General features: G+C 35.0%; 2 protein-coding genes across 4 annotated transcripts in view; one reads left to right on the top strand and one right to left on the bottom strand.

Annotated features, from left to right (window-relative positions):
- fth1a (ferritin, heavy polypeptide 1a) lies at positions 1-6,861 on the bottom strand. 2 transcript variants are annotated; one of them, XM_016280417.1, is made up of 5 exons: positions 6,597-6,861; positions 2,882-2,987; positions 2,552-2,698; positions 557-682; positions 1-464 (listed from the first exon to the last, which is right to left on the bottom strand). In XM_016280417.1, the coding sequence occupies exons 2-5, from the start codon at positions 2,981-2,983 to the stop codon at positions 306-308; spliced, it is 534 nt and encodes a 177-aa protein (XP_016135903.1). In that variant the 5' UTR covers positions 2,984-2,987; positions 6,597-6,861; the 3' UTR covers positions 1-305. The 2 variants fall into 2 exon arrangements, with proteins under 2 accessions (XP_016135903.1, XP_016135904.1); XM_016280418.1 differs by lacking the exons at positions 2,552-2,698; positions 2,882-2,987; positions 6,597-6,861 and adding an exon at positions 2,163-2,332.
- A 2,261-nt stretch (positions 6,862-9,122) lies between these two features.
- The window catches only part of sh3gl3a (SH3-domain GRB2-like 3a), a 45,114-nt gene continuing 35,143 nt past the window's right edge, over positions 9,123-19,093 (top strand). For both annotated transcript variants that reach the window (XM_016280416.1, XM_016280415.1), the window contains exon 1: positions 9,123-9,339. In XM_016280416.1, coding sequence (XP_016135902.1) covers positions 9,295-9,339 — 45 coding nt within the window. In that variant the 5' untranslated portion in view covers positions 9,123-9,294. The remainder of the gene's footprint in view (positions 9,340-19,093) is intronic.

Here is a 19,093-nt window from a genome sequence, read left to right as displayed (position 1 = left end):
TTCAGATCCCAGAGGTTTTTATTTTATTGGTTTGGAGCATAATTTCACTGACAAAAATCACACATCACATGCAGGCAGGTCAAATCGTGAATGAGCTAGAGACCGAGTGCTATGACTTATGAGAACTGCGACTTTAAACAGCGAAGCACGGCAGTCAAACATGCTAAGAGGTTTTTCTGCTTAAATAACCTGACAAACAGGTTGACCTGTCAGTCAAACAACATAAAATAGTGTTTGATGGCATATAGGGAAATAAACACTCATACAGCAAAACTAATCAGCAAAGGAAAAGCTGGACGGAGTATTTAGCTGCTCTCTTTGCCAAGTGTGAGCTTGTCGAACATGTACTCGGCCATGCCGTTCTGGGGGGCGCCCATGCGGCGCAGGTTGGTCACCCAGTCGCCCAGTTCTTTGATGGACTTCACCTGCTCGTCCAAGTAGTGTGTCTCAATGAAATCGCACATCTGTAAGAAACAAGTAAGAGTGTGTTTGGAATTCGTTTTGGTTTGTGAATAAGATGGTCTATTTGCATTCGTATCAGTAGCTGCACACTCACATGAGGGTCGTTGTGCTGTGAGGCCAGCTTATGCAGCTCCAGGAGGGAGTGGTTGACACTCTTTTCCAGCTGCAGGGCGCATTCGAGAGCTTCCACACCACTTCCCCACTCATCCTTCTCTGGTTTCTGTCAAACATAAACACAACAGTTAATAAGGCTTCTTCCAGTCCACCCCCTATTGTCCTCTCACATCAAAATCCACTGACATTTAGATTTATTTAGAATGGTTTTTGCTTCTAAACGGTGCTTGATCTGTACATATTTCTCTCCTGATTCAGACAAGATAACTTTCACTGGAGAAAGAAATATTATGGATAGAGGACTCGTATTTTATATGGAAACTAAAACACACAACACATTAATTAATGGACTGGAGTGGTGTGGATAATATTGTGATGTTTTTATCAACTGTTTGGACTCATTCTGACGGCACCCATTTACTGCAGAGCATCCATTGGTGAGCAAGTGATGATATTTGCCTAAAAACATCCCTTAATAAATCCTAATACATTTTAGGTTAAATCTGAATGAATATACAAAGGATAATAGGTATTGTAGGTCTTAACACCATTTCTTATGGAGACAATTTTTGAAACCACAAATATGTAGCCTTCCCTGTCATGTGCGTTGACAGACGCATTTGAGACGTGTTTCCTCAGCACATAACTTAGATTTTAGAGTTGTATCCGTATCTGTAAATGTCACACAAGTATTTCCATTTTGCATAAAGGCAACAAACGGACCTCTGCCCAGAACGCAATACTTTGGAATAAAATATACTTTTTTTCTGAAATGCTTGTTGTAAGACATTGAAAGTCAATTTAAAATTCTACATGTAACAAAAATTTTATTTATGAGAGCATTAAAAGTAAAGAGAATTGTAATGGAGTATATTTTCAAAATGTTCATATAAATAAATGTTCCTACTACCTTTTACCAGCTAATTTAGTCTGTGCTTTTGCTTTTCTTTATTTTTTAGTGATTTTATCTTTCAATTTGTAAGCTATCAGTTTAAATTTGAACCCCTTTTTTGAACAACTGCCTTCATTTCCTATTGTTTGGAGAACACTGGGCATGGCGTGGAATAACTATTTTTATATAATGGATTAAAACAAATTCTTTTTTTTTTTTTTAGTTGAAGAAAATCAACAGGTGAATCTATTACCAAAAGTACTGTTAGTTGCAGCCCTACAAATCAAAATTAAACGGTAGGTAAAATACTGTTAAGAATTTTTGCTTGCATGGCATCTGACTAGTTACCATCACATGCCAACTTCCCAAAAGTATTTCACTTGAACTATTCTTCCATTTCCGTCAAACTGGTAAACCAGTTCTATCTTCTTAAACTCGTGCAAATATCAAATGTTATTGCAAAATCTGTATTGGTCACATGATACACAGCACTCGGTCCTAAGAGCATTCATGGTCTCCAGTTACATGCTTCAATCTTTCACTCTCATAAAGAGACGCTAAATAAATGTGCTGACTGCCAGTTGAAGTTTATAGTCGGTGTCGGTAAAAGATAAAGAGCCCCACCCCAACTCTGTCCTCTCTATCTCTGGGTCCTTGCCAAACTGTAACGCTATCACGTGAACACACACTATACCTTCACGTCCTGCAGAAAGATCCTCCCTCCCCTCTGGTTCTGAAACTTCATCAGTTTCTCAGCGTGTTCGCGCTCTTCGTGGGACTGATGGCGGAAAAACTTCGCAAAGTTGTTCAGGGCTTGATCATCTCGGTCAAAGTAGTACGACTGCATGAGAGAAATACATCAAACAAAAGGTCACAGTGTGCAAAATGGATCATTAACTAAACAGGCAAAGTTCATTCACATACTGAACTCAATGCTCCTTCACCCCTTTCACTTAGAACACTAGATTTGACTCTAAATGGGAACGGTGTCGGTAAAAGATAAAGAGCCCCACCCCAACTCTGTCCTCTCTATCTCTGGGTCCTTGCCAAACTGTAACGCTATCACGTGAACACACACTATACCTTCACGTCCTGCAGAAAGATCCTCCCTCCCCTCTGGTTCTGAAACTTCATCAGTTTCTCAGCGTGTTCGCGCTCTTCGTGGGACTGATGGCGGAAAAACTTCGCAAAGTTGTTCAGGGCTTGATCATCTCGGTCAAAGTAGTACGACTGCATGAGAGAAATACATCAAACAAAGGTCACAGTGTGCAAAATGGATCATTAACTAAACAGGCAAAGTTCATTCACATACTGAACTCAATGCTCCTTCACCCCTTTCACTTAGAACACTAGATTTGACTCTAAATGGGAAAGGAATGGGTCTAGTATGGTGTAGTGGCCTTGGACTCTCACCATGGAAAGGTAGACATAGGATGCATACAGCTCCATGTTGATCTGTCGGTTGATGGCCGCTTCGCAGGCCTCCTCGAAGTTCTGTCTCACTTGAGAGCTCATCTTTCTGTAAGAGAGGACATAAAATAAGCTTGCCACCATTGCTGTACTGTAATTTATGCTCCCTTGCTATTAATGAACGCACTGTATGCCGTCCAACATCAACTTCTGCATTACCACGCACCACAAACCCACTAATAATAATAATAATAATAGCGTCTATTGTCTGTTCCAGACATGCCAGCAGCCGTTTACACTCTCTGTAAGATGCTGTAATGGAGCACGTTCTCAGAACAGGTGGTGTGCAATGTGCATGTTCGACACCATTACGGTTACTCCTATCATTTGATTGGTCCAGGGAAAAAGCATGTGATTGAATGACAGACATTTCCCGGACCACTTAGATAATTTTTCTCAAGGTTTAGCCTGCTGGTCCAATCTCATCTGCTCAAGAGCTGGCACACATACACAGTCGAACCTATAATTATAACACATGAAATTTAGTATCTGGTAACACCTCATACTACATAGCCGACATAACATTAGACAATCTTGTGTTCTGTTTACTGAATAAAGGACTTGGAAAACCCCTTGTGACCTGGGAACATTCAACCAAACCTGGATTGGCTTCAAAATAATTGTGTATGTTTCTGTGTTGTTTTAGAGGGTGACAGCGCCAGTCCCCATCCACTTTCACGGTATTAAAAGAGCAGTGTGTGCGCATCTCAAAAATGGTCGTTTAACACAATATTTTATTATTTTAGTCATGAAAACAAAAGATTGTGAGGTTAACTGTTGAAAACAACTGCTAAGCACACCAAGAAAAAAAAACGCTAATTGACCGAAATTATAGGTTGGGATAAAAAAAGCAGCTACCTGCAGTCTTGAGAACATATAATCAATGATATCGAATGATTTCAGAAGATGAGAAACTATGTTATCATTGTGTATAAATATTTGTGTTGCTTTTCATGCCTTTCGGAGCTCGACAGCGCCAGTCCCCATCCGCTTTCATTGGGATAGCAGTGTCACCCCTCTTCAAAAAAAACATTTCGGCGATTAAGAGAAAGGCATTGGAGGACATTGTGGCATTTTCAAACATTACATCCATCCAAATACATTATTTCTGTATTGCATCTAAATGTTCAGTTATAAGAAAAATGTTATTAAACCTGTTATACTGTATTATGACAGCACTTGTTTTAAAACTACATTTCAATATCGATATTTTTTTACGGTAACATTCCAGCAACCACTGCTGCCCATTTTTTATCGTAAATTTTACAGATTTTTTTTTACAGTGTAATATATACTCAGTGTGCAGCTAGACAAAGTTGACAAAGCATTGTCCAAAATCAGCCCACTACTAAAACATGACAGGCCAGATTCTGCTATTTCACACCAAATAGTTTGTAAGAACTATAGTGGATAATATTGGAAGTGATGGTTTTATTTTAAATTTGTTTTTGTTTTTTTGTATGTCATCTCATTATATTGTTCTCATTATATATTTAGGACAACACCTTCCATAATGGCCCAAGAAATTAGAAGCATTTAGAAAATGATTACATTTAATAAAACCACTTTGTGTTAATCATTGTCAATTTTAAATGAATCACCAATACATCTATGGTTTCACGATTGAATAATAAATCTTGTTAAAGCTGTAATTAAATACTCATTGTGTATTACATACATTTTTACAAAGATAAGCAGAAATAAGCAGAAGCAAATAAAGAAATAAGAAGAGCAAATAAAGAGTGCATCGGTCACCATATAATTTTTCAGCGGCTTTGCTTTTGGATATATTTTACCTATTCATTTTCTTCATATGCATTTCAAAATATTATAAAATAAAGAGATTAAGATGTAAGTTTAAGTTAAGAGGAACTTAATTGACTAAAAACCATTGCAAAACTATTATGAAACTATTTACTGTAAGTCACTGATTAGAAAAAAACTATTTATTTAAAGTAGTGCTGTCAGATCAATCAAATGCATCCCAAATAAAAGTTTGTGTTTACATAATATATGTGTACTGTGTATGTTTATATCTATATATAAATATACACACATACATATATTTAGGAAATATATGCAATATATTTATATCTAATATAAATCATATATAAATATGAGTATGTGTGTATTTATGTATGTGTGTGTGTGTATTTATCAAAATAGCAATGTTGTTCATATTAGGTTTAGTCATATTGGAAATCCCAGGACAGCTTGTGGATTCTGACAGTGTTTCCGTCCACATTATAATTCAAAGGGATAAGGGATAGCTCTCCCAAAAATTTAAATTCTGGCATCATTTACTCACCCTCATGTCATTCCAAATCGGCAAGACTTCCTTTCTTCTGAGGAACACAAAAGAAGACATTTTTAAGAATGTTAGCAACCAAACCATTCCGGTACCCATTCACTTCCATCGGATGGACGAAAAAACAATGCTGAGATATTTCTCAAAATGTCTTCTTTTCTGTTTAACAGAAGAAAGAAATTCATACAGGTTTGGAACAACACAGGGGTGAGTAAATGATGACGAAATGATGAAATTTTTAGGTGAACTTCTCCTATTCTTAATGCAATCTAGAATGGCAGCATAGATGAAAGGTTTATTTGAGCTGAGCCCTCTACTGTACAGATGTGAATTTACGTTTCCTTCAGCCTGAGGGTTGTTCGTTTCACTTTGTGAAAGGTGAAAGGGCTTTTACATTTGCCAAAAATATAATTTTATATTATATTAATATACAAACAAGCAAATCCAGCCCAGATGAGAAAAAGTAACACAAAAGTATCGTAACGCATTACTTTCCATAAAAAGTAACTAAGAAGCTCAATTAGTCACTTAGCAAGTAACGCAATAATATAATGCAAATAAAGTAACTTTCCTCAATATATAGAACATGAGGTGCAAATAAAACTGCTGAAGGATGAAGGAGTTGGATTCAAATGTTGTGTTACACATTAATGAATGAGCAGCTAAGAGTTTATTGAAAACATGAAACACAATACTTTAAAGGGAGCTGAGGAATATGGGAATAAGAGACAGACAAAGGACAAACTAAGAAAAATGTTATTAAACCTGTTATACTGTATTATGACAGCACTTGTTTTAAAACTACATTTCAATATCGTGATAATACCGTATACCGTGATAAAAGCATGAGCAATTAATCGCAACATGAAAATTTGATACCGGCATATCCCTAATTGTGGCATTTTCAAACATTACATCCATCCAAAGACATAATTTGGCAAATAAGCGAATTCGTTGTTTTATTTGATCCGATAAGCAGGACTTAACTTAATCGACGAAAAACAACAAAGATGGCGGCCTTGCATAACGCTCGACGCCGCGGTCTCTATGCAACCGTGTTCTTCACCCATCTAAACAAAACAAACGAGTTGGAAAATTTGATACCGGCATATCCCTAATTGTGGCATTTTCAAACATTACATCCATCCAAATACATAATTTGGCAAATAAGCGAATTCGTTGTTTTATTTGATCCGATAAGCAGGACTTAACTTAATCGACGAAAAACAACAAAGATGGCGGCCTTGCATAACGCTCGACGCCGCGGTCTCTATGCAACCGTGTTCTTCACCCATCTAAACAAAACAAACGAGTTCAGTGGAAATGTGAATAAATGTGTGGAAAACTTACCTTCAATCGGTTTTACGGGTTTTCTGGTGTTATTCGCACAGAAGGTCGACGACGCTGGCTCGCGTAGAAGTGTTTTAAAACAAGCGTCTTTAAGTCAAATGTTCGATTCTGACCGAAAACAAAACGAATGGAATCAAAGAAGTCGACGGACGGATGGAAAAAGCGAAAAGACAGAAGATGGGTTGCCGTTCAAGCACTGTTGAAGCAGGTAACCTTCAGTCTGTCCTCGTGGCTGGATGGTTATGTGCTCGAGCTCTGCGTGCCGCAGGAGTATTTGTGCGCATGACGCGCCACGCACGGAGCACGCGATCCGCCCCGAGATGAAGGCGAGACAACAAGCACAAAAAAAAAGAAAGAAAAAAAAACTGCATTTATTCTAAATAGAAATATTTTGTAACAATATACACTACCATTCTAAAGTTTGGGGTCAGTATTTTATTTTATTTTTTAAAGAAATGAATGTTTTTATTCAGCAAGGATGTGTTAAATTGATAAAGTGATAATAAAGACTTACATTGTACACTTAAATTAAAATTAAAATGAAATTAAATAAGCACCGTTCTTTTAAACTTTATTCATCAAATAATCCAGAAAAAAAGTATCACAGGTTCCAAAAAAATTTATGTATGTATTTATGTGTATATATATATATATATATATAATAAACAAATATCTAAAAAAATATTCTAAAATAATATTAGCCTATATAATAATACATAATATATTATAATAATATAAAATTACAAATGTCTCTACAATGAAACTCAAAATTAAACTGCATAGAGAGTCGAGGAACTACTTCTTTTTAAACTACATTTTTAAAAATTCACTATATTTACATTTTTTAGAGTCACTAATCTCACTAGAATTGGTTTAGAAAGAGTAAGCACTATTAATCACTTTTAAAAAAATAAAAATAAAACTCATATTGTAGCCTATTACCTCCTTAAAATAGCACAACTTCCTCAATCCTTCCAACTGTTACGCTTTTTGTCTTTAAAACTCAAACCCTCAGATCAACATTTGGATTCAGATCTCCAATATCAGCAACAAGAGAAGTCCAAAAGGGTCTTCTGCAGTTTCTATACAATAATTAGGGGTTTCCTTTAAGCTAGCATAGGTACAGCCTGTATTTGAGAAGCATTAATGATATGCCTTGGACTTGCTGGGCCTTAAAATGACCAAAAATTGCAGTCCTTATAAGAATACAAGGGAAGGAAGAACGTCTAGACGCTTCGTCCTTGTGCGTAGCAGTGGGATATGTAATAGGAGGTCTGAATTCAATAGCTTGTTAGTGCTACACTCAGGATGTCAGGAGTATCTGGAGCATCTCGCTGACTCACCGGTCATGTTCAGTGGATTAAAGGGTTTGGGTGCGGCTTTTGTGCAACATAATCTTTAAAAAAAACACTGATTTCATACTTGAAGAATAACTATATTATATGCCACCATAAATACACTCATGATACACTATATTTTTTATTATTGGCCTACATAGAGGCTACATGGCACTGGCACTTTTATTGTGTAATTAACTGAACTCCGTACGAAGAACTCAATGCAATGCAACAGTAACAGTATATTGAGGATCATATGACCGCTGCCCACAGGAAACGTGATATCAAAAAGTGCTGAAACAGTTAACCAAACTGTCATGCATTCACTCCTTACATTGGTCAATCCAGTTCTGCAGTCAATAACACGTAATGTGTGACGTAACATGGTGAACACCAACATTTTCCAGAACTTGTAAATGTTGTGGAACATTATGTTGTGTAACAGTGAATGTCTGAGTCAGAGACGGTTTTGCCTGCTCATTTGCAGTGTTTCAAGTGTACTGTTTTTACCCTGCAGCATATTTACAGCATCTTTACGTATCCTGTTGTTTAGTTGGGAAATGTGTTTTATAGTTTGGCTTGAGCAAAGTTCATTTGACCAATCTTTCATAATCCAAGAATTATTTCAGAAGCTTTTATCACGTGTAATTTATGACTAAAGGAAAAGAACAGAATGTGAAATCATAGATCTTAAAGTCTTGAGAAAGGAAAACTTGAAATCGCATCATATGACCCCTTTAATACACCGTATTGTATTTACACACACAAGCACATTGTGTTCTCTTTGTACGGTTCATGAAGTGCCACTAGGAGGCAGCGGATGGCTGTCAATGCCCTGCGGATACTCGAGCACACCAAATCACACACAGTTTCACACACACACACACACACACACACATCCGTCTGACTCCTCTCAGTTCCTTACAAAATCGCAAATATTTACATTCTAATCCGGACGCTGAATCAGTGCCCTTAAAGAAAGCTTTGGAGAGTTGCCACCTATCTCCCGGATGCATGTCCGAGCGCTCGCTCTGCTTCGCAGCTGAATGTTAATCCTATATTTGTGTCAAGCGCTGATATGTAATGTTTTGGCTCGTAAGGGGGTTCTCCGAGATGCTGACGTGACGTGTGCGGCTCTCGGCCAATCACAATCCTTAGCTCAAACAAACCCGACCAGCAGCACTTGTCAGTGAAGGGAATAAACCCCAGCGCGAAATGCAGGTCCGTCTTCCAGCCGCGGTGAAATAAACCGAAAGCGTTTCACATATAGATTTCTGTGCTCCTTTGAAGGATTACACCGCCACTTCTGCCTCCTGAACATTTTGTTTTCATCTCCCTTCGTGCTTCGTTTTATTTTAAGGATGTCGGTGGCGGGGTTTAAGAAGCAGCTGCACAAAGCGAGTCAGGTAAGGAGACGACCGCGTTACGCTGTTTATGTTGTGATGCCCAAGTTATGAGGGTCTTAACAGGTGGATGTGGAGAAAGCGCTCGTGCATTGTTTAGCTGAAGCGGGCTGCTTGGCTTCTGTGTTTCTAGAGGCCCGTCAGAGCGGCTTTACTTCCCGTCTGAATATTCCTGTCAACTTTGTTACATTTGTATCCGCGCTTTTGTTCATAAATCTCCCTTCGCTGGGACCATGCGTTTTTTTTTAATTCTCCCTCAGCTTGCTGTAGTGAGGCCTGCCTGCTTAAATAAAACTGGCAATGAATTGATATTAAATGTATTATTATCGTAATCATAATCATCATTTGCTATAGGGGATATCCTGAAATGTGGAGGTTATCACTACTCTTTTGTTAAGATAGCGGTATTGTTAATGTCACGTGTGACCAGGCGGTCTATGGCAAGCCGTTTTGACATTTATTCCTTAAAACTTGCTGATGCTTATTAACTAGTTTTTAATTACTAGTAGGCTTACGTATTCCAATTGTGACTAATATTTATTAAGTGGGTCTCTAGGACCTACTCGGTACATGCTAGTAGTGATTCCTTCATACAGTAGTTAAAGGTGTCATATGATGTGATTTCAATTTTTCCTTTCTCTTTGGAGTGTTACAAGCTCTTGGTGCATAAAGAAGATCTGTAAAGCTGCAAATATTTTTTTACGGTAACATTCCAGCAACCACTGCTGCCCATTTTTTATCGTAAATTTTACAGATTTTTTTTTACAGTGTAATATATACTCAGTGTGCAGCTAGACAAAGTTGACAAAGCATTGTCCAAAATCAGCCCACTACTAAAACATGACAGGCCAGATTCTGCTATTTCACACCAAATAGTTTGTAAGAACTATAGTGGATAATATTGGAAGTGATGGTTTTATTTTAAATTTGTTTTTGTTTTTTTGTATGTCATCTCATTATATTGTTCTCATTATATATTTAGGACAACACCTTCCATAATGGCCCAAGAAATTAGAAGCATTTAGAAAATGATTACATTTAATAAAACCACTTTGTGTTAATCATTGTCAATTTTAAATGAATCACCAATACATCTATGGTTTCACGATTGAATAATAAATCTTGTTAAAGCTGTAATTAAATACTCATTGTGTATTACATACATTTTTACAAAGATAAGCAGAAATAAGCAGAAGCAAATAAAGAAATAAGAAGAGCAAATAAAGAGTGCATCGGTCACCATATAATTTTTCAGCGGCTTTGCTTTTGGATATATTTTACCTATTCATTTTCTTCATATGCATTTCAAAATATTATAAAATAAAGAGATTAAGATGTAAGTTTAAGTTAAGAGGAACTTAATTGACTAAAAACCATTGCAAAACTATTATGAAACTATTTACTGTAAGTCACTGATTAGAAAAAAACTATTTATTTAAAGTAGTGCTGTCAGATCAATCAAATGCATCCCAAATAAAAGTTTGTGTTTACATAATATATGTGTACTGTGTATGTTTATATCTATATATAAATATACACACATACATATATTTAGGAAATATATGCAATATATTTATATCTAATATAAATCATATATAAATATGAGTATGTGTGTATTTATGTATGTGTGTGTGTGTATTTATCAAAATAGCAATGTTGTTCATATTAGGTTTAGTCATATTGGAAATCCCAGGACAGCTTGTGGATTCTGACAGTGTTTCCGTCCACATTATAATTCAAAGGGATAAGGGATAGCTCTCCCAAAAATTTAAATTCTGGCATCATTTACTCACCCTCATGTCATTCCAAATCGGCAAGACTTCCTTTCTTCTGAGGAACACAAAAGAAGACATTTTTAAGAATGTTAGCAACCAAACCATTCCGGTACCCATTCACTTCCATCGGATGGACGAAAAAACAATGCTGAGATATTTCTCAAAATGTCTTCTTTTCTGTTTAACAGAAGAAAGCGATCACAAATGCAGACATGGTTTTATGTTTACGCGGCGCGATGCAACGCAACGTGTAAAAAGACGTTAAAATATGAGAACATTATTAAAGACCTGAATTACCTTTACGTTATTAATGATCTGAATTACTGGAGGTTCTAAACGTTTATTCATAGCTTTGAGAGAACATTGCCAGAATGCTAGCTGCTAGTGTTCCTTGTTTGCTGGGTTGCTGATACCTATTCAAATATTTGCCAATATCAGTTCCATTAATACTTGTGGATTTGAGTTTGTTTTACAGTTGTTACTAGTAACTTTTAAAATTGTATTACTGTGATTTTTCGTTGAACGTTACAAGTTCAAGTTTTGCTAGTAACAATTGGATCAACAATCTGCAAACAAAATGAATAAAACAAAACAGCTTTAGTGTGAAGTGGCAGTTAGGGCTGCACGATAAATGATTTATTTTTATTTTTTTTGCGTAACTTGTCAGTGAACTACGGCTATGTGTAGTAAATTCTGCTCCATCTGAAAGCATGTGATGCTGATTAGAGAACCGGCTTTTTTAACAAAATGCACAATCGCATTCGATTAATCGTGCAGCCCTAGTGGCAGTACACAAAATCAAATCAACAACCGATGCATAGAAACAAGTCCCCACTCTAAATTTGTATTTTTCAGTAATCCATTATCCTTAGATGTACATCACAATATTAAATGAGCCGCTACTTCAATTTCATCCCAACTTTAATCATTACCATTATGCAAATACTGTTTACTTTGTTAGTGGTATTTTCCAACATCATAAGCAAAATACAATGTCATCACTTAATGTTGTAGAGTTAATGAATGAAGCCCATCTGTTTTGCCAAAGAAATCCCAGTTTAACAGCTGGATAACCCTCGTCAATAGGCACATTCATATACTGTAATTGTTCTACACTTTCACTTTTGTGTTAGTAGCCTTCTTTGTTTGGCTGTTCAGAGTTTAACATCCTCTTCTTTGAATAAAGAAAGACATTCAGTGGAAGTGGAGGATGTGTTTGTTAGGTAGAACTGTCAAATCGCTCTTTACCTGATTAATGTTTTGCCATATCTCAGGTAGTAGGTGGTTCTGCATCATTACGCTTTAGTGATGCAGCCTCAAATGTACACCTCAAATTATAGTAGTCTCATAGTTTACTGTAATTCATGTAATTTACAACTGCAGTCATCAGAAACTGTAAATTAAGATTTAATGCATAACTCTTCACAATCTACACAACTAATAATTTGCCCTCCTTGATCTGAAATCTAGTGCGTCACAATTGAGATCAAGGAATCAGGTTAGTGTTACATTTATGAACTACATTGTTTTACATCTTCTGAATAATGCTTGTCTGTGTAAAACTCATTGGCATGATGCTAAAGTGTTGAAATTGATTGCCAGGGTGCGCTATGCAGTTTATAAGGTTTTGTGAGGGAATTTAAAGTGTCGCTATGGTGTCTCTATATGACTTTCTGGTCTCTATATGGCTCAGGTCATTCCTTTTTGGTGAGGAGGTTTTTTTTAAGCCACCAGTTTTACATATTAGCAATAAAAAAGTGATATTATCTCAAATTGGAACTGATTTTCATATGTGTGCAATGCTTTTTGCGGGTCTTCCACAAATTAAGGCCATAAAAATCTCTTAAATCAGATCAGAATGTCTTAGATTGATAAAGTCATGGTGCATACACTGCTAAAACATGTTTTAATATAAAATCCTCCACAGTATGTTTGTCTTGTTTTCCAATACAAATATACATTCACTTGAAATGCAAAATGAATATAGTTCAAATCTTATTTTTTGAGAAATTGAACAAAATTAAGTGAATTTATGCTTAAAACAAGAACAAATATGTGTCAATGAGGTATGAAAATTAGTATTTTCTTTACTTGGTCTTAAAATGGTCTTAAACTCTTAAATTGAAGCATAAAGTATGTTGAAGTATGTTTTACAAGAAAATATTATTTCAGATCTTACTTCAAAATTTCACATTTATTTCAAATGCTTTGTAATTATTAGTAAAAAATGTACTAGCAACTTCTGAGTGAAAATTGTTTTAAAGTAAATAATTTCAGTGTCGTTGTATTGTCTATTTAGTAACTGAATCAGAGATTCATTGCTTTTATGTGTTCTGATATTCTCAGTATTTCATATTTGCATATTGTTTAATGTTGATATTTTGATGCTCAAAGTTGATAAATGTGCTCTGTTATGATAAGCTGCATTATCCCATAATCTAGATAATAGTCATTCCAGTCATAAACTGAACAAAACAGAAAATTGAATTTTTTTTTCATATATATATATATATTCGACATGTAGCCTCACCAAAGCTTATCTCCTGTTTTTATTTTATTGTTTTGTAACCACACGCTGTGCTCACTAGAAAGTCTGCAGTTAGTTTTTAAAAATATTATGATGGTACGCTTGTGTTTTGGTGGACTTAAAGTGGATATTTTCCATTGTCTGTCTAAATGGCTCAACAATAATGTTTTTTTCCCTGCTGCAGTGGTTCAAAATTTCACTTGCTGTTGACATTTCCATGGACCTTAAGGCAATATGATTACTTTTTGCTCACTTATTTTCATTTGAAGTGACATATATAAAGTGTATTTTAAATAAACATTTTAAGATTTCATGAGTAAGCCTAATCAGAGTTTTACACAGAGTGAGTCATGTTGAGATCACATGACTGAGCTAAATACTCACTTTAAAACAGAAACCCTCCTATAATTGGACACTTTCACTAGTTAAATCATGGCTGACCTTGAATAGTGCATTTCTACAATGGCAGCAGTAGCTTTTGCTTTCACATTGCTGTTATTGTTGTCATCTACATGTTTAAATTTAAATGGTGCATTTAAACAGAATACAGAATTAAACAGAATTTAATGCAGCGAAGCAAATGTACAGCATGCATGAATGGGTGCCGTCAGAATGAGAATCCTAACAGCTGATAAAAACATCACAAGTAATCCACACCACTCCAGTACATGGAATGAAATGCTGCATGTTTAATTTTTTAGGTGAACTATTCCTTTAACACAGACTCTCACAATGTAGAAAGCTGTTGGTATATCCAATATAGTTAAATTATTATATTTTAATGTAATTTGAATGGAATGATCAGATATATCATCTTTCTGGTTTATACCAGCACACAGTGTGTACTGTTTGCACACTTGGTGCTCATGTACAAGGCCACTGTAATGAAGCCCATGTTATAGTCTAAGCCTACAATCTTTGATGACCAGTGCAGAAGTGCTGGTTATGAACAGATTATTGAATATGGATGGAAGCAGCACATTTCAACCACCTACAGGTTTTTTGATAGTAGAAATGCAAGGGAATCCAAATGCATGAAATGAAATTCAGATATTCGGCATAGATTCTGCTCAGTTACAACCTGTTAGTTTGGAGGCGTAAGCCAGCACTCAAATGTTAAAAAAGTAGGCCTATTTTTGATAATATTTTGGTTGCCGTTACCTAGGTTTTGCTCCCTGCATGCATAGGCAACCAAACTGCTTTGGTTGGCACTTGAATCGTCTATTTCTAATACAAAAATTTCACTAGTTTTAAATAGTAATTGTAAATTGTTTAAACAGATTTGTATAGCTGATAAGAGCTGGGTAGCCAAGAGCTTGTTTATAATCATGTCCTATTTTCCCAAAGGCTCTGTTCTCACTGTATGCATCAAATCACTGTGAATTAAATGCATTTGGTGTCGGTGGCTCTTTTAGGACAGAGATTGTGCAGGAAAGGACCCAAGAAATGGACCCTTCAAGAATGAATACAGGAAGTTTTAGGTGGGATTTTAAGCAACACACCAGGATCAGAGTAGCTTAGTAACCAGATGTCAGCATGGATCAGGGATAGGCGTGTGTTAGCATGAGTAATATGTGAACCTGGCGAAGTGATTCACTGTATACACAAGTTCCTGTATGTGCAAAGGTTTTTCTTTCTTTCTTTTTTTTTTTACGGATTCAGGAAACCCTTCTCATTTACACACACGGGTACAATGTATACAGGTGTTGGAGAAAATAATGTGAACACGCGTTATTGTAGGGGTTAATATAATTTGTGCAGGCTACAGTGAAAAAAAAAAAGAAATATTGAGATTGTCTTTTATTTATCTTTTCGTTGTTTGTATTCTCTAAGTCAGTGGTTCTCCAAATTTTACAGTAGCGTACCCCCCTGGAGCATTTCTTATTCTTCTGCGTACCCACTCAATTCCACTTAGACCGCAGTCACACCTTTTCCATTAAGGGACAGCATTTTTTTACTTTTATAGAGGCAAAGTTTTTCTATCCTTATTAATTGTATGTCATGTTTTATGTCATATTCTTAAAATTCCGTTAAGTGTATTATTAATATAATAAACAAAGCAATAAATGATGTCAAAACAAAGTGATACTTGTAGATATTAAACTAAAACCGCCAATCTTAATGAACGAGGCCATTGCATCATTCATTCATTCATTCATTCAGTCAGTCAGTCAGTCAGTCAGTCAGTAACAAAGCAAAAGGCTGTAGTTATGAATGGGTTATTAATCACTGACTCTCTGAATCTTTCAAAGCTGCAGAACACCACTGTATGTTGCTTGGAGATGCACACCAGTTCTGTTGCGGATTTCGTTTGAAGTATTATTATTTAATTGCAAAATATAACAAACAATATTGACAATATTGTGTTTAAAATGTAGGCTACATTTAAAAATGTAAAATGTTCACTTAATATTACCTTTTTTTTTTTTAAAACAGTTATAATATCAGTGTCATATTTGCAATCATTTGTATATTCAGGGAAAATTGCATTCTTACTAGGGGTGTGCAATATTGACAAAAAATTATATCTCGATATTTTCTGGGATTTTATCGATAACGATAATTAGACGATATTTTGCTGAGTGTGTTATTGTGCTGGTACCTTAAGGACTGCCGAAGACAGCTGACTCCTAATGTTTTTAATATTCTTCATATTCTGTGTGGTGGTCAGTTCATACTGATAGAAATTAATATTTTCCAATAAGTATAAACTGATTTTTGCATTTTATGGGCATTTTTACCTTTATAAAGCCATTTTTTCTAAAGGTGTCCATTATCTTTTGAGTCAAATTCGTACATTTAATCAGGGGATTAGAATAATAAGACATTTGGGCTGTTACCAAGCAAATTAAATCAACACAGAAGCTGCATCTGAAGTGGCATTTACATGTATTTACACACATGTATTTTGTTTAATGCAAGACATGAATGCATTTAACCTGCAATTACAAATGCATAAATAATGCTTTGATATATGAAACATAAAACGTTGAATACTGATATTTGAAATAATTGAAAACATGAAAAAAATCAAAAAGCCGAAATTTGAAATTAAAACCGCCAGCAGGTGGCAGCAAATCACTCTGAATAAGTGAGTCATTGCGATTGAACAGAATCATTTAAATGGTTGATTCATTCAAGAACGAAACACCGTCATGTTGCTCAGAGACACAAAACATCACTGTGGCTGTATTCTGATTGATTTTTGTTGGCGAAATAGAGCAAAAAAAAGCAATATGGTGTCTAAAACGTAAGTCTCTTAATTTACTTATTGTTTATTGAATTCAATATCACATTTGTAATCATGGAAATTTTTGGAGAAAAATGGCACTCTTCGTGTGAAATTGAATAACAATATGAAGTGGTATAAATATATAAATTTTCTGCCATCATGTCTTGAATTTGTGATCATTCTAAATGCATTTGAATAGACTGAATCATGCAGTGAAAGAAAACACACTAAATGCGCACACGCACTAGTATAGACTTACATACAGTAATGTATGCGTGCGCTCTGTAGGGTTTTGAATGGTTTTTGCAAAATACTCGATAATGTCAAATCGCACATCGTTAAAACAACAATTACGATATTATCGCAGACGATATATATCGCACATCCCTAATTCTTACTCGTATTTCAAACATGAAATACAAGAATTTGCACAGGGTATGTTTCTGTATCAAAGAGAGTTTATTTATTTTTTAATTGATCTCTATGTACAGTCCGTGTCAATATTTGTTGTTCATGCTATTAATTGCTAAAAACCTAATTTAACGTTACATTGAGCAGAAGTTCAACCTTGTTTCCACCAAAGAACTTCATAAAGCCAACCTCCATGAAAGAGCTGCAACTTCTAAAACTTTAATTACAGACACTATAGCTAAAATGCAAAAAAGATGGTGTCATAATCATAAAGCCTGTTCAGTTGGAAACCACTATAGTTTTGGAGAGAAGTGTGAGAAGCAGATTTCCTCCTCCAGCATCTCTGAGGCAATGGCAGATGTTTTGATAGACAACAGTCCACTGGAGACTATTCAGAAGTTGTATGAATCTATTCAAAAAAGGTTAGAAACTGTATTAAAGGCAAATGGTGGTAAAACACTTTAATAATATTGCCTATAATCTAGGGCTGGACGATATGGCCAAAATTTATATCACGATATATTTCTTAATTTCGGTCGATACAATATAATTCCGATATCGATATGAACACTATTAAAAAAAGCCTCGTAAAAACTGCCAAGAACGCCCACAATAGATGTCTGTGCATACAAACTTATGAAAAATTAATTTGCCAAGTCTATGACACCTCATATAAAACCATATAATATTTTAGAAAAGAAAAACAGCACAAATAAATTAATGTTCACCTTTTATTTGTATTTAGCCTTCATACAAACAAGAAATGTGAAATCACTGTCAAATATTCATCTCAGACTCACCTAATTAATAATATATTTAACTTCAAACTATAGGCTAACATACACTACCAGTCAAAAGTTTTTGAACAGTAAGATTTTTAATGTTTTTAAAGAAGTGTCTTCTGCTCACAAAGCCTGCATTTATTTGATCCAAAATACAGCAAAAACAGTAACATTTTGAAATATTTTTACTGTTTAAAATAACTGTTTTCTATTTGAAAATATTTAAAAATGTAATTTATTCCTGTGCTTTCAAAGCTATATTTTTAGCATCATTACTCCAGTCAAATGATCCTTCAGAAATCATTCTAATATGCTGATTTGCTGATTATCAATATTTACAACTGTTGAGTAAATTTGTTCAGTGTTCTTTGATGAATAGAAAGTTCAGAAGGACAGCATTTATCTGAAATAGAAATCTTTTGTAGCATTATAAATGTCTTTATCATCACTTTTGATCAGTTTAAAGCATCCTTTCTAAATAAAAGTATTAATTTCTATATTGTCTTTCCAAAAAAAGGAAAGAAAGAAAGAAATCACTGACTCAAAGCTTTTGAATGGAATAGTGTATAATGTTACAAAAGCTTTTTATTTCAGATAAATGCTGATCTTTGGATCTTTCTATTCATCAAAGAACACTGAACAAATTTACTCAACAGTTGTAAATATTGATAATCAGCAAATCAGCATATTAGAATGATTTCTGAAGGATCATGTGACACTGAAGACTGGAGGAATGATGCTGAAAATTCAGCTTTGATCACAGAAATAAATTGCATTTTACAATATATTCAAATATAAAGCAGTTATTTTAAATATTAAAAAATATTTCAAAATTGTAGTTTTTGCTGTACTTTGGGTCAAATAAATGCAGGCTTGGTGAGCAGAAGATAATTCTTATATAAAAAAAAAATCTTGCTGTTAAAAAACTTTTGACTGGTAGTGTAGGCTGATTATTCTTATAGATTGAAACAAATGTGCTTTAGCCTAACGAGTATGAAACATGCTCCGAGTTGCTTCAGAAAACAAAAAA

Source organism: Sinocyclocheilus grahami, unplaced genomic scaffold, assembly GCF_001515645.1.
Source record: "Sinocyclocheilus grahami isolate Dianchi unplaced genomic scaffold, SAMN03320097.WGS_v1.1 scaffold140.1, whole genome shotgun sequence".
In the NCBI taxonomy this organism is placed as follows: Eukaryota; Metazoa; Chordata; class Actinopteri; order Cypriniformes; family Cyprinidae; genus Sinocyclocheilus; species Sinocyclocheilus grahami.
This window is presented reverse-complemented; position numbering and strand designations above follow the sequence as displayed.